A 25,197-nucleotide genomic window follows, 5' to 3' on the forward strand; every position below is an offset into this window, starting at 1 on the left:
AATTTATCAGCACTTCTTTGGCGGCAATAGTTTAGGAACGGCTAGTCACGGGAAGGAAGGCGGTAATGTAGTGTTTGTTGAATTATTTAACGTAGTAGTTCTCTGTATTCTCCATAACTCTGGTCTGATCCTTGTATTCGGCTACAGATAACTGATCATCTGTAATGGAACTCGATTTATTTTGATATGTCCACATGAAAAGCTAATTGAGTCACCTATTTGATAGTGCGACTTCAAACCACTAACAAATGAAAACAAAAAGAAAATACAATTCATTAAAAAATAAATGTTGCACAAGCTTACTTTATTTCTAAAATTTGTATACAGTAGCTTGTACCTAAACCGCATATTTAAACTAACGGAATCGAAATTTGATGGTAAGCCCAAATTACTCCATATTACCCATCGCGTATTATTTAGAATGGTGTCTCAATTGCCATAAACATTACACAACGCAGAACACTTGACTATCAATTTATTGCACGCATCTCCGTGATTACGTACTTACATTTGCAACGCGACACGAGCCTCAACTGTCCGTGACGTAACCTTGTCTCGAGCAATCATCCTCCTCTCCATCATCCCACCTTCGTCTGAAGGACAGATGTCCGCAAGAGAAAGAAGAACCATCCACCTTTCATGCCCTCTTTATTGACTTCAAGGAGCAGCTGTTGTTCTGGCGAGATGCTTCCACGAGGAGTAACTCTAAACCAAATCGCAAAATCCCGCTTGAGTTCATCTGTTATCACACACATGTTCCAAGAATTTTCTGCCGGTACGATCTCGAGGAGAAACATCATAATGAGCTTCACATTTATTCTATTCCACATTCTGGATTGTTTACGTTTTAGCGGAATACTTATTTAGGTGGTCAACTCTCATTTGCTGGTTGTTATGCAGTTATGATCCCAAATCTCATTTTCCATTAGCTTCCTTGCTCACCGAGCTCGATAGCTGCAGTCGCTTAATTGCGGCCAGTATCCAGTATTCGGGAGATAGTGGTCTCGGGTCCTACTGTCGGCAGCCCTGAAGATGGTTTTCCGTGGTTTCCCATTTTCATACCAGGCAAATGCAGGGGCTGTATCTTAATTAAGGCCACGGGCGATTCCTTTCCACTCCTAACCCTTTCCTGTCCATCGTCGCCGTAAAACGTATATGTGTCAGTGCTACGTAAAGCAACATGCTTCCTTGCTCTATGAAAATGAAATCTACAGCCTGTTTCCAGTCATACTACCGGGTCAGGAAATGGAATGAATTAAGCCCCCATCTAAGCGGCCAGGACTGGAATTGTGCCGGCTGCCGAAGCCTGTCGCACTCCTCTGGGGCAATGATTAAGGACTGACGGATGAAATGATATTAGAGAGTGTTGTTGGAATGAATAGTGAACAGGGAAAACCGGAGTACCCGGAGAAAAATCTGCCCCGCCTCCGTTTTGTCCAGCACAAATCTCACATGGAGTGACCGGGATTTGAACCATGGAATTCAGCGGTGCCGCCTGAGCCCTCTATCTTAATAATAATAATAATAATAATAATAATAATAATAATAATAATAATAATAATAAGGTTGTTCATGTTTGTGGGTTACTGTAGTCGCGTCCTAGTTCGTGAACCATGGGCAACGGCTGAGTGGCCTAGTAAGTGGTCCTGAGAGTCGGGATACCAGTTGCTATGGAATGGGAGTGGGCATCTCGGACATATTCTAAGTCGTGGCCCTCCTTGTGCTCAGGCGGCTAGGACTATACAATTCACCGGTGGTCCATAACCCGTTAGAGGAGAGATCCGCACTTGGACTATGTGCAAGTAGGGTAGCATCCTGCTTCATGAATTTACCGAGCTCGGAACATTTTAAGCAAGCCTCGGACCTATGGGAGTAATGGAGTCCCACTCCCATTTGACAGGCGAGGGACTCCTTGGAAACAACTTGGCGAACGAAATGTAATTCGATGGGGAGCTATCAATATTAATGGGGCTTATGGAAGAAAGAAGGTAGAACTGGCTGAGTCAGCAGAGAGGATGCATCTGGATGTGCTAGGAGTAAGTGATATTCGGGTAAGGGGAGATAATGAGGAAGAGATAGGACATTATAAAGTGTACTTGACGGGTGTTAGAAAGGGAAGGGCAGAGTCTGGGGTAGGGCTCTTTATCAGGAATACCATTGCATGCAACATAATTTCGGTTAGGCACGTAAATGAGCGAATGAGGTGGGTAGATTTGTCAGTTGGAGGAATTAGGACAAGAATTGTGTCCGTGTATTCACCATGTGAGGGTGCAGATGAGGATGAAGTTGACAAGTTTTATGAAGCATTGAGTGACAGCGTGGTCAGGGTCAACAGCAAGGATAGAATAGTGCTAATGGGCGATTTCAATGCGAGAGTTGGGAATAGAACTGAAGGGTACGAAAGGGTGATTGGTAAATGTGGGGAAGATTTGGAAGCTAATGGGAATGGGAAGCGTTTGCTGGACTTCTGTGCTAGTATGGGTTTAGCTGTTACGAATACATTCTTCAAGCATAAGGCTATTCACCGCTACACATGGGTGGCTAGGGGTACCAGATACATAATAGACTATATCTTAACACACTTTGAATTCAGGAAATCTGTTAGGAATGTACGAGTTTTTCGCGGATTTTTCGATGATACAGACCACTATCAGATCTGTAGTGAATTAAGTATCTCTAGGCCTAGGGTAGAGAAAGTGAAATCTGTCTGCAAACGAATAAGGGTAGAAAAACTCCAGGACGAGGAAATTATACAGAAGTACATGGATATTATTAGTGAGAAGTTTCAAACAGTAGACAGTAAACAGGTTCAGGATATAGAAAGTGAATGGGTGGCATACAGGGATGCTGTAGTAGAAACAGCAAGGGAATGCCTAGGAACAACTGTGTGTAAAGATGGGAAAAGGCGAACATCTTGGTGGAATGATGAAGTGAGAGCAGCTTGTAAACGTAAAAAGAAGGCTTACCAGAAATGGCTCCAAACAAGGGCCGATGCAGACAGGGATTGGTACGTAGATGAAAGAAACAGAGCGAAACAAATAGTTGTTGAATCCAAAAAGAAGTCATGGGAAGATCTTGGTAATAATCTGGAAAGGCTTGGTCAAGCAGCAGGGAAACCTTTCTGGACAGTAATAAAGAATCTTAGGAAGGGAGGGAAAAAGGAAATGAACAGTGTTTTGAGTAATTCAGGTGAACTCATAATAGATCCCAGGGAATCACTGGAGAGGTGGAGGGAATATTTTGAACATCTTTTCAATGTAAAAGGAAATCATCCTAGTGGTGTTGCAAACAGCCAAGCTCATGGGGAGGAGGAAAATGATGTTGGTGAAAGTATGCTTGAGGAAGTGAAAAGGATGGGGAAAAAACTCCATTGTCATAAGGCAGCAGGAATAGATCAAATCAGACCTCAAATGGTGAAGTATAGTGGGAAGGCAGGGATGAAATGGCTTCATAGAGTAGTAAAATTAGCGTGGAGTGTTGGTAAGGTACCTTCAGATTGGACAAAAGCAGTAATTGCACCTATCTATAAGCAAGGGAACAGGAAGGATTGCAACAACTATCGAGGTATCTCATTGATTAGTATACCAGGCAAAAGTATTCACTGGCATCTTGGAAGGGCGGGTGCGATCAGTCGTTGAGAGGAAGTTGGATGAAAACCAGTATGGTTTCAGACCACAGAGAGGCTGTCAGGATCAGATTTTCAGTATGCGCCAGGTAACTGAAAAATGCTACGAGAAGAATAGGCAGTTGTGTTTATGTTTCGTAGATCTAGAGAAAGCATATGACAGGGTACCGAGGGAAAAGATGTTCACTATACTGGGGGACTATGGAATTAAAGGTAGATTATTAAAATCAATCAAAGGCATTTATGTTGACAATTGGGCTTCAGTGAGAATTGATGGTAGAATGAGTTCTTGGTTCAGGGTACGTACAGAGGTTAGACAAGGCTGTAATCTTTCGCCTTTGTTGTTTGTAGTTTACATGGATCATCTGCTGAAAGGTATAAAATGGCAGGGAGGGATTCAGTTAGGTGGAAATGTAGTAAGCAGTTTGGCCTATGCTGACGACTTGGTCTTAATGGCGGATTGTGCCGAAAGCCTGCAGTCTAATATCTTGGAACTTGAAAATAGGAGCAATGAGTATGGTATGAAAATTAGCCTCTCGAAGACCAAATTGATGTCAGTAGGTAAGAAATTCAACAGAATCGAATGTCACATTGGTGATACAAAGCTAGAACAGGTTGATAATTTCAAGTATTTAGGTTTATGTTCTCCCAGGATGGTAATATAGTAAGTGAGATTGAATCAAGGTGTCGTAAAGCTAACGCATTGAGCTCGCAGTTGCGATCAGCAGTATTCTGTAAGAAGGAAGTCAGCTCCCAGACGAAACTATCATTACATTGGTCTGTTTTTAGACCAACTTCGCTCTAGGGGAGCGAAAGCTGGGTGGACTCAGGATATCTTATTCATATGTTAGAAGTAACAGACATGAAAGTAGCAAGAATGATTGCTGGTACAAACAGGTGGGAACAATCGCAGGAGGGTACTCGGAATGAGGAGATAAAGGGTAATTTAGGAATGAACTCGATGGATGAAGCTGTACGCATAAACCGGCTTCGGTGGTGGGATCATGTGAGGCGAATGGAGGAGGATAGGTTACCTAGGAGAATAATGGACTCTACTATGGAGGGTAAGAGAAGTAGAGGGAGACCAAGACGACGATGGTTAGACTCTGTCTCTAACGATTTAAGGATAAGAGGTATAGAACTAAATGAGGCCACAACACTAGTTGCAAATCGACTATTGTGGCGACGTTTAGTAATTCACAGAGGCCTGCAGACTGAACGCTGAAAGGTATAACAGTCTATAATGATAATGTATGTAATGTATGTATAATAATAAGCCGCGCTAAGTGGCTTAGATGGTTGGGGCGCTGTCTTTCTGACCCAAACTTGGCAGGTTCGATCCTGGCTCAGTCCGGTGGTATCTGAAGGTGCTCAAATATGTCAGTCTCGTGTCGGTAGATTTACTGGCACGTAAAAGAACTCCTGCGGGACTAAATTGCGGCACTTCGCTATCTCCGAAAACCGTGAAAGTAGTTAATGGGACGCAAAGCAAATAACATTATTAATAATAATAATATTAATAATAATAATAGTAATAATATTCATTAACGCCCCACTACCTACTTCTACAGTTTTTGGAGACTCCGAGGTGCCCTGACAATTTTCTCATGCAAGGATTCTTCTATGTGGTTACTGGCGCTTTTGAGCACATTCAAATACAATCGGACTAACCCAGGACAGAACCTGGCAATTTACATTCAGGTCAGCGTTTCTACCGTCTGAGCTACTCAGCTCGTCCCTCTCTGACCTTTCGAATCATTCGCCCTATGCATCTTTATTTCGGATTCGGCATACGATTCTCGAAACCGCATCCTTGTCTACTTGTTCGGATATCTACATGACAACACCTTAATATATTTTTTCCCAGTATAGCTGAGGGAAGGTCTAACTCTTTGGTTGGATGATCAGCGTCGACACCTTCAGTTCGGAGAGTCCTGGGGTCGATTTACGACCGGGTCTACGGAGTGAGGCGTCAGAATGGGCTGAGTGGACCCCGTTCCAGCCTCGTACCACGTTTCAAATTTTGTGGAATCGAACCCGTGTCTCCAGGGGTGGCAGCTAATCACACTAACCACTACACTACAGAGGTGGACCACGTATTTTCTTGATTCCGCTTATTCCAATCTATGGAGAATTCGCTTTATTCGTACAGTGCAGCCATTGGAAATTCTGCTCTGAATCATTCCCTTCAACTTCATCCTTAGGGTAAAACATAACTACATGCTTAGTAGCAGAAACTCTTGTTGGTTTATGAGATTCTACTACATTAGCGTTACGAAGCTTTCGCGATAACTGTACACAAGGCTCGAGGACAATCGCTGAAAGCAGCAAGGATTGATTTGGAAACTCCCGTGTTTCTCAACTAGTCAATTTTATTTAGCTTGCTCCAGGGATGGAACTCAGGAATTTATATGTTTACGCTCCTAACAGTATGACACGTAAAAGTGTTTATCCCATGACACTGGATTAATGATTTTACGGATCGAAGAGATGTACAAAGTTAACGAATGGATATCAGTAATTCGTGAAAATTTAAAAAATGTTACCAAATTGAAGTAAAATATTCCATTTATTTTTGAGGCGCACGGTTCCAAAATCCGCCTTATCCATTTTTTTATAAAAACTGAGTTATTAACTTATCTCTATAACTCATATTATTTAGCATCTATTTCAACAAGAAAACTGTTCCTAAACCCGTTTTGTCCCCATGAAAATGTAAAGTTTTCAAAACCCGCCTTATCCTAAGATGGTGTTTCAAAAATCCGCCTTATCCAAACATGGGGCACCGTAATTGGAACGTATCTCGAATAAAACTCTATGAAGTAAGCATTAGTACGATGTTTATGAAGTTCCACGTTCACGGTGTGTTCTTGAAACGGTTGGCAATACCATTCCCGATAATTTCGCGCCAGTTTATCACACTATTATTGATATTGAGTTTAATCACTGACATTCATATCCTTCTACACTTTTATATAATACGATTAAAATATTTTTAAAGATTTCAAAGAGCATAAATGATAAAAGAATGTCAATTATAATATCAATTAATGACGAAAATTATCATTATAAAGTTTTAGCTACCTTTGCAAACCCCGCCCTTATCACGATGACTGTTCAAAAAAAACCCTTACCCAATGTTGAGTTCCAAAACACAACTCATCCTATTTTAATTTGTAAATATCTTCCTAATATGTCATGAATTGTATGTAGCTCTTCAATTATATCAACACAATCATGTAAGTATTATGATATAATAAACATGAATAAATACTTGTATTCTACTGAAGATGAGCAGAAAACTTTTTTTTTGTTAAAATGGATAAGGCGGATTTTGGAACTGTGCGCCTCATTTGTCATGTATTTTCGAGAGTTTCGTGAATATTATTTCATTACCCCAAAACTTTGCAACTAGACTACATAAGTGGGGATATCAATGAACAGCAAGATACATTGCGAGTGGAGCCCGGGGGAAACTGCTGGTTTCTTACCATAGTAGGGGTCCCCATACTATGAAAAGTGTAAAATTAAGAAATTTTCTCAATTGTGCCAAAAGTTGAAGGGAAAAGGGACCCGGAAATATTTCAAATTGTGAATCTTGAATAGCCCTATCAAACTAAAAGAAACGCATTTTCTAAAGTCACTTCCGGCCTAAATGTAGTTCCGGAAAAACAGCCGAAAATCGCTTCTTTTTTTACTCGTTTTCTTTTTTGTTCAAATCCCAGCCAAATTAATTTATTTACATAATTCTTTCTGTAACGTGTTCCTTGGTTCAATACCCTCGGACATTTTTTATTTTTGAAAAATGTCCATACCGAATGTAGTTATAAGGGCTTTAGTGAAACTCTGCATTGACTCACATTAGGGCTCGTAGTGGTGCTTAAGTGAAATGATGCATTGACTCACATTAGAGCTCGTAGTGGTAGAAAAAGTCAAACTGCTAATCTAATTGACCGGATAATGATTAAGAAAAGGATTGTCATTTTTGGGAATAAATAAGGAATATATTCTCATACTTCATTATATTTTATTTACCTAAAATGCATAGTTCATATCCCTAGGATGTTTTCAACACTGAGTTGCTTGCAGGAAGGGCTGGAACTGTGGATTTTTCTCTACACATCCTAACATCCGTACTACCATCAATGTATCAGAAACATTCCGTTCAAAACTGTATTCGAAAAAGAAAGTACTATTCCTCCTTATAAAGGAAAGGATTGAAAATTGAATATACAGTAGGACATTTACTTTTAGCTGGCAAATGCAATTCTTGAGATCGTGTGAGGAAAATATATGAGCATGAGCAAATATTTGAGCATACATTTCACTCTTAAGACATTATGACAGCAGGATATAAAACGCCTGGAAGCAATGGAAATGTGGATATGGAGGAGGATGCTGAAAATTAGTTGGACAGAGAAAAAGTCAAACAACAGGGTCCTTTAAGGAAATAGATGAAACAACGGAATTGATCAACACTGTAGAAAAGAGGAAAACCAAATTCCTTGGCCACACACTTCGACATAACCCATTCCTCAAGACTATGCTGGAAGGAAAAGTTCTGGGTGAGAAGGGAAGAGAAAGACCGAGGAAAACGTTTCTGGATTCCGTGATGGACAGGCTGAATTTGAAAAAAAAATGTTGACCTGAAACGCTCAGCAGAGGAGAGACAAATGTGGTCGCAGCGACAAGGCCTTGCCTTTAGGATGTGAATGAATGTATGACATTAGATGTTACAACATGCCTTTCGTTATGCGTTTTTACATTTGATTAGCACGATGCATTTAAGATTATTTCCATCTTTGTGGAGACGGTCGTTATTATCTTCAGTCTAAAACGCAATGTAGGATATACTTACTGTAAGCAGTAATCTGATGTTCCGTGATACGCTACCAGTCCACAGTCTGAATTCATAAAGGGAAACGAAATATTATGGTGGCTAGAAATTATGCCAAAATTGCAAAACAAATCGTATTCGTCTTGAATTATATTGTTAACTCGTTTTTGCTCGTTGGGGGCTCCGCCCCCAAACCACCGGTTCCTCTATATTTGAAGTGGTCATTTCGAAAATTACTGTGGCGAGAGGGGACGGCGTATCGACAAGTGGATTGCACAAACAGACGGCACTTCTAGTTGGCTACTTGGTTTGTCCTATGACAATTTCTCGTATATTGGCTATTTATAGCATAGATAGAGTTAAACGTTTCGATCTGGGAAATTTTGTACGTTTATCACAAGGTGAGGAATAATTTGAAACTTTGGAGGCGTACCGAGAATGAAACGATCCACAATTTTGATCCCTTGACGTTTAGTCATATATCCATCGGGTACACCTTAGACTGGTTTAGAAAATTAATTTAGGCTGAAATTGGAATACAGTTTAGACATTTTCCTTTCTTTTTTCATTCTTACACGCCAGCTGGAGTCATGTAATTTGGCTTGCATATGAGCCACGGTCGTACCAACGAGCCTGCCGATTCTTCCGATTCTCTCAGACTTATATGAGTATAGCGAACAGTAAACCTATTTATGGCAAACGTACAAAATTGACGTAAAATCGGAAAAAGCACCTCTATCTAAGGCATAAGGGATCGGGATACGACAAAACGTCATACGACAAAATTGTAGATCCCTTCATGATGGTTGGTGAATATATTATTCGTTTTGCGATATGACTTACCACTTAGTCACAAAATACATCGGAAAGAAAGCCTGTACCTTCAAGAAAATTGCCTCAATATTTCTCTATTTTTCGGAGGTAAAAGTTAAACATTGGAAGTTTTGGAAATTTCTCCGTCGGTAACATGGTAAAGGCTATAACTCTGCCAAATTCCAAGTTTCGAGCTGGTGCGGAAGTGTTTAAACATTTGTATCAGTGAGTCACCCAAGCCATTATACGAGTATACCAACATATTCCACATATTCCTTCAGGCCTATATAAGATAGAGCCAGAGAATCTGCACGCTAAATAGAGCAGACCTTCATTTAGAAATTTATTGCAGCCAAACGGTACGTCGCCTACATTTTTTTCCTAAGGCATTTTGTTGTATCTCGGATATGTATACCACAGAAGGACGTGAATGTTTCGATCCATGTCAAATTTCGTATGCTTTTCACAAGTTGAAAATTTAAATTTACCAACTTAGCAGACAGCTACAGTCATGAAAATTAGCAGGCGTATCGACGATGAAACGACCTACAATTTTTTTCTGACATTTCGTCGTATCACCATCGGCCACACCTTAGATTGTTTAAGAAACATATATTAGGTTGAATTTTAAGTAGTATTTCCACATATTCCTTCAGTTTTCCCATACATTCACGGCAGCTATAATGATGAAAGTCAGTCTACGCATGGCCAATAATCGTGCCAAGGAACCTGTTGAATTTCGTGCATCTATCTTATGAGTGTATGCATCAGAAAATTAATGTACGGAAAATGAACAAAATTGACCAAAACCGGAAAAATGAAGTTCAATTTAAGGTAGAAGGGGTCGATATACGACAAAACGCCGACCCGTTTTATATAATAGATATATTGATTGGAGATGTGCACGTTTATAAGTGCAGATCTTCATTTGGAAATTTACTGTGGCGGAACAGTGCCCCATATCGACAAACGGATTACGGCATCAGACGGCCCTTTTAGTAGTCTACATTTTTGATCCTAAAACATTTTGTCGTATGACAGTTATTTATACCATAGATAGAGGTGAATGTTTCGATCCATGCCAAATTTCGTACGCTCCTCACAAGTTGAAAAATTAATTTGCCAATTTAGCAGACAGCTACAGTCTTGAAACTTGGCAGGTGTATCTGACCACGAAACTATCTGCAATGTGGTTCTTTGACGTTTTGTGGTATCACCATCGGCTACACCCTAGACTGCTTTGGAAGCTTAGATTAGGCTGAAATTTGATTAGTGTTTCCGCATATTCCTTTCGTTTTCCCATGCATTCACGGTAGTTAGAATAATGAAGCCAATGGACGTGGCAAGGGGCCCGTCGAATTCCAGTATTCTACCTGTCATATAGGCGTTTCAAGCAGTGAAACAATATATGGAAAGGAAACGAAATTGACCCAAAATCGGAAAATGAAGGTAAGGTAGAAGAAATCGAGATTCGAGAAAATGTCATAAGACCAAAGTTGTAGATCTCTTCATTTTAAGAAGCAAAAGTGCTATTCCATTTTTGATAGGATTTACCGTTTACCCACAAGATACCTCGAAACGAAGGTCTGCACCATCGTTAAATTTTCCTCCAAATTTCGATATTTTTTCAGGGGTAAAATGTGAAATATTTGGAAAACTTTGAATTTCTTCGTCGGTTACAGGCTAAGAGCTATAAATGTGTCAAATTTTAATTTTCTATCGCACTGCAACACAGCGTCCTCCATTTTGTTTTGGGGGCCGGGGGTTAAAGTTAAACATTTGTACTTTCTGGAACTTTTCCGTAGCTTACATGCTAACAGATATAACTTACCCAAATTTCAAGTTTCTACCTCATCTGGAAGTGGTCAATCACTTATATAAGTCATTGAGCCAGGCGTACCATTTTATATAATAGAGACGACCTAAGGATAATCTGGCATAACTGGTTCAAGTCTATCGTGTCTATTTGGTGTCAGGAAATGACAACATTCATTACACCACCTCAGAACAAGTTACATAATGTTGGATATTACTGTCATTAAGTGCCAACATTTTGTTTGTCTGTTCCTATCGTTTGTTGCCTCGTCACAGAGCAGTGTATCGCACATTTAAGATATGACTACAAATACGCAAGGCTGTGTGTTTGTCGCAGTTGGTAGATGACAGCGGGACGACAGTGGACAGGTCAGTGGACCGAGTACAGTCATCACATGAGTCTGACATTGCCCATAGGTCAAAATGCATCTTAGAGAAGAATACAGAATAAAATGCGTGCTGATCGTTCAGGTGCTAGGGACGCTAAAGCAACAGCAACTACTGTACTGCCAAGGACTGAGCGACAGACCAACTGAGCAGTCATGGATTTAGCGCGCTTCTGTACCTAACGAAAGAGCAGTATGACAGCACCGGCCGTAAACAAGCAGTAGTTCCTGGCGTAGGCAAGTGCATTCACATTCTGAAGACCTAAATACGAACATAAACATTGTTTGTCACAGATTTATTTTCCGATGCCGCCCTCAGTGCGCAGTCGGTCTTTGTTCCCATGTAGCGAATCTGACCCCGACTAAGATCGATGAGATCTGAGAGTGTTCAAATGTGAGAGCTGAATGTCGATGGTATCCGGCATGCTTGACGATTCCTGTAAGACAAAATTCCGACAGCTCGTGTCTCATAATAATAATAATAATAATAATAATAATAATAATAATAATAATAATAATAATAATAATAATAATAAGTGCTTCATTTCTAAAATGTTAGTTGCCGGAACGAGTAACCACATATTTTTACCCCCTTTTCAACCATACGCCGCTCGCCCACTTCACCCAGAAATAAACAAATTTCGATATTTGAAATCTTGTGATAAAATTGTATGAAGCATGTATGAATATACATGTCTCTAATTTTTTTAGCAATCCCCTTAAAAACACTGTGCAAAAAAATCCTAGAAGGTGCCGGAACGGCGTTCCGGTACGTTTTGTCCGGAATTAAACACTGATAAAAATAATAAATATAACGACAGGCATGAGAACTGCAAGTTTGTTTGCTCTTCTGCTTTATTATTTTTCGGATAATTTCTGGAAAGAAAGAAAGAAAGAAAGAAAGAAAGAAAGAAAGAAAGAAAGAAAAAGAAAAAATATACATGAATATAAGGCGAGAAATGATTAACAGGTCGATATAGAGTACTGACCTGAAAACAGGTAGCTAGAACATTATTTTATATTATGCTGAATTGCATAATTATGTTTACTTTCTTTGAAATAATGTGGAAAATAGTTGACGATGCTGTAGTTACTTACCACACTCGACTTATATCAACATTTTTTCCAGTTACTTAGATATTTACCAGATGGCTATACTGTATCACCTATGATATCTTGAGTGATATCGATTCTTTCATGGAAGGTGTAGATTCTTTGAATAGAGGACCATGAACTTAACGTAATGTGTTCACCTTAAAATTATTTACATAAAATTGAAGAAATAGAACACAGAATGAGGCAAACGTGTTTCATATATTCGTTTCGAGTACCTCAATTCAAACGTAAAGTATAAGTTTTAAGCTTTGTAACGTAAATAAACCAGGATTCACACAGTAAAACTCATCTGAAGGAATGTTTGGAGGCACTACATATTACACACACAGTTTGAAGAGGAATGCACTCACTCATGTCCAGCTGGCAGCTGTATGGGAGATCAGTAACAAAGTCAACATTTCGTCCCTGAGCTATGCCGTCCGGTTTTATACGAAGTTGCAAATTGGCAACGCTTACTAGAGTCAGTAAAGCATGACGTGCACTGGGGATCCTCAAGGTCTGCCGGGTTCAATTTCCCCTTGCTGTTTTCAAGGTACGGTACACCGCTACTGTAAGATCAGAGAGTGCAGAACGATAGCACATGATAAACATCTAATACTTACAATAAAAATGTGAACAAAATATTACGTATAATAAAGTTATTGGTTTTACGTCCCACTCAACTACTTTAACAGTTTTCGGAGACGTCGAGGTGTAGGAATTATATCCCGCAAGAGTTCTTTTACGTGCTGGTAAATCTACAGATACCGGGCGAGTTGGCCGTGCGCGTAGAGGCGCGCGGCTGTGAGCTTGCATCCGGGAGATCGCGGGTTCGAGCCCCACTGTTGGCAGCCCTGAAGATGGTTTTCCGTGGTTTCCCATTTTCACACCAGGCAGATGCTGGGGCTGTACCTTAATTAAGGCCACGGCCGCTTCCTTCCAACTCCTAGGCCTTTCCTATCCCATCGTCGCCATAAGACCTATCTGTGTTGGTGCGACGTAAAGCAACTAGCAAAAAAAATTACAGATCCAGTATTCGGGAGGTGGTGGGTTCGAACCCCACTGTCGGCAGCCCTGAAGATGGTTTTCGGTGATTTCCCATTTTTACACCAGGCAAATACTGGGGCTGTACCTCACTTAAGGCCACGGCCACTCGCTTCCCACTCTTCGCCCTTTCTTGTCCCATCGTCGCCATAAGACCTATCTGTGTCGGTGCGACGTAAAAAACAACTTGTAAACAAAAAATCTACAGATACGGGGCTGACGTGTTTAAGGATCCTCTAATAATAATAATAATAATAATAATAATAATAATAATAATAATAATAATAATAATAATAATACCGAGCTCGATAGCTGCAGTCGCTTAAGTGCGGCCAGTATTCAGTATTCGGGAGACAGTAGGTTCGAACCCCACTGTCGGCAGCCCTGAAAATGGTTTTCCGTGGTTTCCCATTTTCACACCAGGCAAATGCTGGGGCTGTACCTTAATTAAGGCCACGGCCGCTTCCTTCCTACTCCTAGCCCTTCCCTATCCCATCGTCGCCATAAGACCTATCTGTGTCGGTGCGACGTAAAGCAACTAGCATAATAATAATAATAATAATAATAATAATAATAATAATGTTATTGGCTTTACGTTTCACTAACTACTTTTACGGTTTTCGGAGACGCCGAGGTGCTGGAATGTAGCCCCGCAGGAGTTATTTTACGTGTCAGTAAATCTATCGACACGAGACTGACGTACAGTATTTGAGCATCACCAAATACCACCGGACTGAGCAGGGATCGAACCTGCCAAGTTGGGGAGAACAAATTGCCCTCAACAAATTATTGTATGGTAGCGGTTCCGAAACTTTTCCAGCTGGCATCCTCCTTTTTAAATCTTTCTTCAGCTTGTATAAGTCATTTTTGGAGTCTCTGGAACCACCAAGGCTCTGGTCGTGGTTTAAGGCTGGATCCCCTCCGGACGCCACGTGACTTTTGAGATTAAAATCTCAACCCAGGACCGACTTGGATTCGAACCTCAGCCTTCCGGGTGGAAAACCAGCAGCTGACCTAATCACGACGCCCGGCGTTTCTCTTTGTAAGTTTTGCAAATTCCACGCACAATACAAAACCATTATTAGCCTATAAATATTATTTATCGGAAATACTTTTGAAAATTACGTCCGAAATTCACACTAGTACAGTAATCAATTTTAACAAAAACTAGGATGTGTGGCTGAAACAAGAATGCAAACTGAAATATATAAAAAATCAAAATATAATAATTATACGTCACCAATGTGCTAAAATCAATCTCTTACTTCAAAATCAAGGCATTGGCCTAAACTTGTAACTAAAATAATTAATTCTCTCACATTATTTTACTTGAAAATTAAACCAACACTTTGCCTTTAATAATTCAGCCTGCGCTTCAATAAATAGACAAAATTGGAAGAGCCATGTAGGGAGAATGGATACTAGGAGGATACCTAGGAAAATGTATCCCCAGGGAAGAGATCTATTGGACGTCCGATGGAAAGATGGGCTGAGATTTTAACGAGCCATAATTATGGTCTGATCGGCTCCATGGCTAAATGGTTAGCGTGCTGGCCTTTGGTCACAGGGGTCCCGATTTCGGTTCCCGGCAGAGTCTGGAATTTTAACCATAATTGGTTCATTTCGCTGGCACGGGGGCTGGGTGTACGTGCCGTCTTCATTATCATTTCATCCTCATCACGACGCCTAGGTCCCCTACGGACGTCAAATCCAAAAAAGACCTGCATCTGGCGAGTCGAACTTGTCCTCGGACACTCCCAGCACTAAAAAAGCCATACACCATGTATGGTCTGATACTTGGCTGGAGGATGATGAATTCAAATACACAGGAGGCATAACAAACAACCTCACTGGAATTGATCACAAGTTTTAAAATCGAATGTATAATTGCACCCAAACTGCCCGTATCCAAGGGGTACTCTATATATTTGTCAGGTCACATGTTTCTTCTTTTTTTTTTCCGACTAAGCCATCTGTGTCTCCCTGTAATCCTCCTCCCCCTCCCCCCACAGGAGCACGTCCTAAGTTTGGAACCACTCCCGTACAGTAACGAAGAGAAAGATGAGTTCTAGAACTTGAAGTTCTCCTTTTCACTCAGTTTATTTTAGAAGCCGAGCATTAAACTAAAAAACATTGTAAGACTGTCAGAATAATATCAGTCATCATCCCTTAGAGCTTACATTGACCTCCACTATTCACACACTCTGCTGTATATGTAAAACTGGCGCAGTATTGCGGTTGGATGCTCTTCTTGAGGGACGTATTATACTATTAAAGGATGTTTTATCTTTCAGTATTGAGAATCAAGCCCATGACCCTCTCAACTGAAGGCCACTAAGCTGACCATTCAGCCACGGAGCCCTTCTATTCACGACGTAGAACATTCCCTGAATTAGTAACTCCGTATAGCGCAATGTTAGCTGTCCGCAAGTTCAGTGACTTTTGGACGTGTCAGTAGTCAATGATGCCCATTCAGATTCCGGTACCTCGCCCAGTCAGCTGCATTGTTGAATGAAGTGTTAACACAGGACGACCCATTCCGCTTCAGCAGCACGTTTGTGTTGCTATGGGCAAAGTGAGTTCCTAGACCGCAGTATAGTAAACAAGACTACTAAGAATGGTTACGAGAGAATGCGAAATACGAGCAGTAGTTTCAGCTTGCCTGGACACCGCAGTCACCTCGTTCTTGGAAGAGAAGTGGGGTAGTATGTCGTAAGTCGAGCTTTTTATACTTGTTATACAAGACAACGATCTGGTTTCATTACCTAATCATAAATATGCAACGCTTGCACTGCTGACTTATCACTAAGAGCTTCACTACTTATGCAATTACTAGGACGCATTTATGTTGATTATTTATTTTTGTTTCAAGGCCACAGCAACTGTGCTGCTAGTGAATGCGTAAAAATAAAAACGGAAAACTTCCTTCACACTCGGACGTTGGCAGTCTAGCGTCTTCGGCTAGGCCAGGGGTTCATTGATTAGTAGGGAAGGAAGTATGGACAGCAAAACAATACTTGGAAGGGAACTACAGGTTTAAGGAACGCTACCATCTGTTACTATTTCCTGATGGATGTAGCATTTTTTTCATCTGTCTCGTGGCACAGGTCACAATAAAAAGAAGCTTCCACCGAAGTCCCAGTCCCATATGGAAGCTGCTGAGGTTATATTTTATATTTGTTTTTACAAATTGCTTTACGTCGCACCGACACAGATGATGATGATAATAATAATATGTTCTATTTATCCTGGCAAAATTAGGGATGTACTCCTTTTCTCACACTTAACCAGTCTTAATCTATAACACTTTTATTTTGCTAGTTGCTTTACGTCGCGCCGACACAGATAGGCCCTAGGTTTTATGGCGACGATGGAACAAGAAGGGGCTAGGAGCGGGAAGGAAGCGGCCGTGGCCTTAATTAAGGTACAGCCCCAGCATTTGCCTTGTGTGAAAATGGGAAACCAAGGAAAACCATCTTCAGGACTGCCGACAGTGGGTCTCGAACCTACTATCTCCCGAATACTGGATACTGCCCGCACTTAAGCGACTGCACCTATCGAGCTCGGTATATAACACTCTTAATAATAACTTCTGATGACAATAAGATGAAACAATATTAACTATAACAACAGTACTAGCATTAATAAAATAATCAAACGTAGTGATATTAAGGAAGAATCATATCATATATAAAAATAAATCACATCTATAACAATACACATCGTACGTCTGTCTGTCAGGTCATCAGCCCAGAGGCTGGTTGGATCCTCAAATAGCATCACCAAAGGCTATGCAGTTATAGGGAAACCACAAAAACCAATGGCAGAGCCCAAATGAGGCGTACTAGGCAAGATGAGGAGTGAGGTAGTTTGCCATTGCTTTCCTCACTGGGCCAGACAGTGCTATTGTAGCACAACTAACCCTATGAGCAACACCTTTCATGACACTCAGACACACTGGTTGTGCTCTGAATGCAATTAATCAGCACCACCCATACCCCAGCAGCTTCCATATTGTCACAGCCATGTATGAGACTGGGACTTCAGTGGAAGCTACACTTTGCTCTGACGTAGAGCACATAAAAGAAATAAATAATAAGTCCACGATATACTTACTACTCAAAAGAAAGTTTCAAAAATGCATACATTTCAAGAAGATACCGAGATATCGCTTTCAATTGAGAGGTGAAGAGAAGGATTAGTAAAAACAAGAAAAAGAAGAAAATGATCTGTGAAGGGAAGAGAGAAATAATGATGAAGAGGAAGTAGTAGGAGGTGTTTTCAGCTAAAAGCTTCAAGATTCACTCAAGTTTACACAGTATTTCGACACAGGCATGTTTAAGAGGCACTGTCGGGCTCCAGTAACGTTGAATGATTTCGCGTCGATAATTGTTCTGTGTACAGGAAGGGATAAACACATGGTGGTGCAGGATCGGGTATTTTTGTTATGATCTGTGGAGAGGAGTTTGATGCGATCACGGAGATAGGCTGGTTGAGAAGTTTTAAGTGTATTATGCAAATAGCAAAGAGTATGAAGTGAGCTTCGTTCTTGCAAGCGAAGCCACTCGAGCCGCGTGTACGACGGTGTGACATGGTCAGCGTAACGAAGCCCACAGATAAATATTACACAAGCATTCTGTGCACACTAATTGCCTTCCCCATTCCACTCTTATGTTGTTCTAAACTATGTTGCAATAATTTAAAATGAGGTAATGCGAGTAATTCAACAAGAATTTTCGTTAGTTTCTAGACACAGATATGGATAGGTCTTATGGCGACGATGGGATAGGGAAGTGCTAGAAGAGGGATGAAAGCGACCGTGGTCTTAATTAAGGTACAGCCCCCAACATTTGCCTGGTGTTAAAACGAAAAACCATGAAAACCCATCTTGAGGGCTGCCAACAGTGGGGTTTGAACTAATACAAGCTCACAGCTGCGCGCCCCTAACCGCATGGCGAACTCGCTTGGTAGGGTAGCTGCTGAGGTATGGGTAGTGCTGAATGCATTCGGAGCACGATCATAGTCCGTCTGCGTGTTATGAAAAGTGCTACTCATAGAGTCAGTCGGGCTGTAATAGCATTTCTTGGATTGCCATAGTGGAATATATATACGATTTTTCACGATTTTACGCTAAGCTTTTAACATTCAAAGACCGAACATTACTACCTACTGGCCATGGGTACGAACTGCGGTACAACTTGCACGACCGTAGGTCGGTAATGTCCTTGAGGTTGAGCCAGAGGTACTCCTGAAGCCTGTGGTAATATGATGGGGAGGGTCCACGTAAAATAAATGGTGGTTGGTACACGTGGATGTTGACGGGGTTGGTTGTAGGGCTGTTTTGTCTTATGTTATGTAAAAAAAAAATACAAGGCATCACTGAGACATATGTTTAACTGATTGTACAGTTGAAGGTGTGCCGTAAAACTTCCTCTGTCTACAATATTTATCCATGTATACAGGTGAAAAGTTTTTGTTGCCTAATGGCAACAGTATGCAGTAGAGGGTTAACAAATGATAGAAGCATGATTTTTTCGCATTAATTTATGTGCGATTTCGCGAAAAGGTACAATTTTTCGCGTTGTTTCGCGAAATAGGTGTTGACTCATCGCTTGAATTTTGTTGTGATCATGTTCTAAAATTGTTCATATACAGTCCCATTCTTGTGATTTTTGAATAATGTATGTGAAATACAATATTGATAATCATTCGTTATTCCTTATGTATTCTTTATTAATAGTCCTAATCAAGGTTGCATAACAAATTACCCTCTTACCTGTATTGCCATACCATTAAGGGATTTCCTACAACATTACATCAGACAGGTATTTCTGTCGAACTGAGAAGTCCTTATCCTATCTTCCGTTTCACACAGGTAATGAAAATGAAAACCTACAACCTGTTTTCAAGTCAGTGACGGGTCAGGGATGGAATGAATGAAGCCCCCATCTTGCAGCGACGATAGGAATTGTGCCGGCTGCCAAGGCCTGTCGCACTTTCACACAGGTAATATTGGAATATAATTTCTAGATCGTCATTTTTCATGAACTTCGCTGTAGTTTCACACTTACCGCAAGATAAGTAAATTTCGCTTTAAACTGGCTTTATCGCTTTGATTCGCTGTAATTCGCGAAAACGAAATTACGGAATTCTTAACCACAGTCATATGATTCGTTAAGATATCTCAAAATCGCTTTAAAATACTTTTTGTCGCGGTTTTTGTTAATGCGAAAAGGTCACGCCTCTACAAACGACTAATGCACACATTCGTACATTGCAACAAAATTAGTGGCCTATTATACTTAAGACATTTTACACAATCTCTTAATCTATTGCCAGGTGAGAAAAATTAAAACACTGAAATATTGAACTAAAACTTAACTTTACGGGCTTTATGGCTGCAACGTCCGGCTCCATGGCTAAATGGTTAGCGTGCTGGCCTTTGGTCACAGGGGTCCCGGGTTCGATTCCCGGCAGGGTTGGGAATTTTAACCATCATTGGTTAATTCCGCTGACACTGGGGGTGGGTGTATGTGTCGTCTTCATCATCATTTCATCCTCATCACGACGCGCAGGTCGCCTACGGGTGTCAATTCAAAAGACCTGCAACTGGCGAGCCAAACTTGTCGTCGGACACTCCCGGCACTAAAAGCCATACACCATTTCATTCCATGGCTGCAAACACTTGTACAATATCCTCAGAAGATAGTTTTGAAGCTAACTTGCACTATGAATACCGTATGATCCTCAGGTTGGTTAGTCATTGTCCAGTGTTTCTGAGGTGTTCACAATTTTTATTATCTTTAGTTTGCTACAGCTCAGGGATGTATGGGACTTTTAATAAAGGAAATCAACAGAAACTGACAATAAACAAGTGAAAATCGACTTAATGGGTTGGCTCTTTTGAAGATTCACAGATATATCATTGTAAAACCAACAGATCTCTTGAATCCATTTTCCTAGAAGCCTCGAAATTTTAGATTGTAATCTGAACATACCATTCGTCGTAACACTATTCACCTTGATCACGAAAGTTGGAGTCTGACGTTTAGTGTCCTCGACGAGAAAAAGTTGACTAACGCTGCTCGAAAATGGTCTGTTGCTATGGCAACGATAACAGCGACGCCACAATTATGGAAGCTATTGCCACGTGCTTTGGCTTGCTCTCAGTCACTATTGTGATAATATTCGGAGTGGTACCGTGTTAGATGTTGCTACTTTACGTATTTACGTGTTTGTTTCCTGAATATTATTTTCGTTGTTCGTTTGTTTTGTGTTAATCAGTGGCTAGTTGTACAGTTCTATTCTGTATTTAACATATGCATTTGTTGAGGTTATTTTCAGGAAATGATGACTTTGTTAGCGATTATTAATCATATTGATCGGCAATAACGTGTCCTGTTTTAAATGCTGAAATTATTAGCAAGAACTTAGGAACGGGTCAAAGTTTATTGAATTGTATTAGGTCTACATGTTTTATTAAATTTTCAGCCTGTATGAAAGGGCGATTTGCCGCAGATGGAGGTAACTATGACAACGCAGCGTACTTCCTAGTTACTACTTTCGCCACTCAAATGTCAGACTCCAACTCTCATAGGCCCAAAAATAGTGTACCAGTAGGCTACTCCAATATGAATATCAACCTAATGTACTTGTATAGTGTCCTTATAATGGCACTTATGCATGCGTGCACCACATACGCACAAGCACCTTCATTATGTTCCGTCATCATTTTGAAACTATACACCCCCCCACAAATCAGTCGTTCCTGGCTTCGCTACTGCTACACCTCCTTTCATTTGAGGTGGGAAATAACCGGACTCCCCAAATGCTTCGGACGGATGAGCCTGTATGAGAGGATAATAAGTAAATGCTAGTGGAATATTATTGAACGTAGCGTCTGTACTCGAGTGGAGCGTCTACTAAAGTGGGGTTCGAACCCCTATGCCGGAATAGGCCTGGAGTGAGCCATATCCATTGTAAACAGGATGAAAATCACGTTCAGAATTGACAATAGTGAAGGTCTGAGATCTAGATAGGTATCGTAATTGTTTATGGTACGTATTTCACCACGCATAATTACGGAAATAGTAAAGAGTGACATTCATTTCGAAAGACATCACCTTCATATCGCTTACAGATTACCCTCGAAGAACATGTGATGCAATTATGAGACACAACATGACTGCGCTCTAATTGTGCAATTCGAGAAACGCAGATGACACCTTATACTTACTCCAGGCGTGTCAAGCAAGCAAATACTTAACGTGCATTAACTTACATGTCTGGCTACACGACTGAGTGGTCAGCGCCCTGGTCTTCGGTCCTCTGAGCACCTGGTTAGATTCCCGGCCGGGTCGAGCGATTTTAATATTAAACAGTTAAAGCCCTTGGCTTGAAGACTGAATGTTTGTCCTGACCCTAATATTCCTTTTTTTTTTTTTTACAAGTTGCTTTACGTCGCATCGACATAGACAGGCCTTATCTTATGGCGACGATGGGACAGGAAGGCGCTATGAGTAGGAAGGAAGCGGCCGTGGCCTTAATTAAGGTACAGCCGCAGCATTCGCCTGGTGTGAAAATGGGAAACACGGAAAACCATCTTCAAGGCTGCCGACAGTGGGGGTTTGAACCCCCTATATCCCGGATTCAAGCTCACAGCTGCGCGCCAACTCGCAGGGTGCAAGGAATTAATTTGACTTGAGAGTTGCATTCTTTTTTTTTTTTAACCAAATGATGATATGTTCACACTACTGATGATGGTGCTTGGTGGAAAGCATAGCTGGAATAGTGTGAGGGGCTAAAGCTAAGAAATATCGTTATACCTCGAAGAAAGGACAGTGGTGAAAAGAGAGAAGGTTGAAGGTGAAGGAAAACAAAATAAGAGCTCTACTTTCAGTATTTTGTAAATACTAACATATCACCAAAACTCATTGTAGTGTGTAAAACTTTGAAAATATAGCCTAGCCTAGACACGTATAGCTTACTTCCGTTGTATCCAACACAACAAAATTTGTCTGTGGACATAACACGGTTTGCTCTGGTCATTTCGGTAAACAAAATACAATTTGAAACAACTGTCACTTAAGCCTCATTCACACTAGGAAAACACGCTTTTTGCAAATAGCATGAAATAGTACACGATAAACTACAAGAAACCACATCAAACTCAATTTTGTCCATTGGTCGACATAATATGGTTTTCAACGATACTTCTCATAGACTTTATCAACATATTCCACTAGGATACTCCAATTGATGTATTTAGTTTTAACGCTATTCTCTGTTACCCACACTTGCAGCTCTCACTGCTTATGCTTAAGGCAGTAGACTAATCAGCTGGTTGAATCAATTACGCTGTTTCACTGTAAGAATTCGGTTCCATGGCTAAATGGTTAGCGTGCTGGCCTTTGGTCACAGGAGTCCCGGGTTCGATTCCCGGCAGGGTCGGGAATTTTAACCAACATTGGTTAATTTCGCTGGCACTGGGGCTGGGTGTATGTGTCGTCTTAATCATCATTTCATCCTCATCACGATGCGCAGGTCGCCTACGGTTGCCAAATCAAAATATCTGCACCTGGCGAGTCGAACATGTCCTCGGACACTCCCGGCACTAAAAGCCATACGCCATTTCATTTCACTGTAAGAGATGGGAAAAGTATGAGTAGACTGACTAATGGTCTTGCATCTTAGTGGCCACGATTCAAATCCCGGGTACTATAAACCTGGTAATTTTCAATTACAGTTCCAGCCAAAATAATAAACCGACAGCAACATAGCTCAGTGTCGTAAAAATGTTGGAATAAGTTTCTTGCTGCTCTATGTCTGAAACAGAATAAGTACGAGTGGCATCACAGGAGAAATAACAACAATGTGTTCTCTTTCTTCGTTTAAAAAAATTGCGGTAATTCCAAACCCTATTGCGCAACTACCTGTCAATTTTAAGGAATTGCAATAATAAAATTATATGAAAATTATAATATAGTGTAGACAAACCTCCTATATCCGGGCTGTCGAAGTATCCCCATAGCGGTAACCCGACTGCTGTTGCTCCAACGGCGAAACATACAAATCCTAAAGAAGCCACTGCCGTCGAATACAAAGCCTTACTGTTGCAGGCCATAATTGCACCAGCATGGTGCCCTAAGTTGCACAATCAACACATGAGCACATACACCACCACCAAAACACAGCACTAAACAATTGTACACATTTCTAACAGCTTTATAACGCTCGCACTCTGACACAGTAAGAAATATTTAATATTTCAAAAGAGACAAAGTTGTCTCGGGCCAATATCACACGTCACAGCATAAAACGAAACGAAAACACATTTTTCCAATATCCACTTGTCACTTAATAAAACTAGGTCCGTTTCACCTTTGACACTTCCGTGCAACAATGTCGCCTTCACTTGTTTTTAAGCGGTAAACAGAGACCTCTATAAGCTTGTGAAAGGCAGGGAACAAACACAACACTGCTGTCTGCCAAGTCCTCCAGGTTACGGGCGCTGGATACGAAGCGAATACGTCATCAAACAACACTTCGTCTTTTACTGCCAGTTCGTGACTAGCGCAGGATAGTACGACCTAGCCAAAGTATTCACTTCGACCGCGTTACCTAACACATAAATAGCCAGCCAGGAAAAAGTTTTGTCACTGCATTATAAACACGGACTTTATGTTTTAATGGGGAGAAAAAGCCACCTGAGTATTAGACGCAGACAACAGCAGAACTGACGGCCTCTCAGGTTCTGAAACCACCTTGCATGACGTGGCCGAGTGGAAGGGGGCCATGGTAGGGAGGGAACTTGCCGGTAGATGTTGAGGTGGGGGCAGAGGGGAACTCAACTATGTAGTCCCGCCTGATGTATGCATGCAGGCAGGCGAGGTCGTCGCTGTCTTTCCACTATCCTGGAACTCGAATGGTGCTTGTGGTACGTTACTTGATTCCTTCGATTATCTCCGGTGCGAGGAACCCCCTTAATTGATTGCCACTCCCACAGAGGATGATGATTCTCTATTGAGGTCAAGAGAGCAGCAGAACACAGCAGCTGTTTTCATTCGCTCTCGAATTCACCGGACAGTATTTATGAATTCAAGGTAACACAATGGAAGACAAAGAAAGGGTGTAACCATTCTATGCCCTGCTGGTTATCATGGCCGGTGTTCACAATCTAACAGCTGACGGATTATTTTAAGAACAGTCTATGTCCGTCTGGCCGTGGTGGTAAAAGCGTGCTCGGTGCACCAGGAAGAACGTGGGTTCGATTCCCCATCAGTAAAGTGAAAAACTTTTAAAATGCCTGCCGGTTATCATAGCCGGTCTTCACAAAATAATAGCTGACGGATTAATTTAAGAACAGTCTATGTCCGTCTGGCCGAGTTGGTAAAAGCGTGCTCGGTGCACCAGGAAGGACGTGGGTTCGATTCGCCTTCAGTAAAGTGAAAATTTTTAGAAGTGAGAATTCCACTTTCGGAGGTGCATATGGTGCTAAAGTTCATTCAGCCTACACCAAAAATGAGTACCAAGTTAAATTCGGGGGGGGGGGGAAGGCGGCCGGGCGTAATGTTAAAGTAGAG

At 41.1% G+C, this 25,197-nt stretch overlaps 1 protein-coding gene across 1 annotated transcript in view; it reads right to left on the minus strand.

Moving 5' to 3' along the window:
* The window catches only part of LOC136857158 (uncharacterized), a 374,401-nt gene extending 350,468 nt beyond the window's left edge, over nt 1–23,933 (minus strand). The window contains exon 1 of the mRNA XM_067135589.2: nt 23,612–23,933. Within this exon, the coding sequence (XP_066991690.1) occupies nt 23,612–23,738 (127 nt within the window). The 5' untranslated portion in view covers nt 23,739–23,933. The remainder of the gene's footprint in view (nt 1–23,611) is intronic.
* Between the last annotated feature and the right edge of the window lie 1,264 nt (nt 23,934–25,197).

This window comes from Anabrus simplex, chromosome 1 (genome assembly GCF_040414725.1).
Source record: "Anabrus simplex isolate iqAnaSimp1 chromosome 1, ASM4041472v1, whole genome shotgun sequence".
Lineage (NCBI taxonomy): Eukaryota > Metazoa > Arthropoda > Insecta > Orthoptera > Tettigoniidae > Anabrus > Anabrus simplex.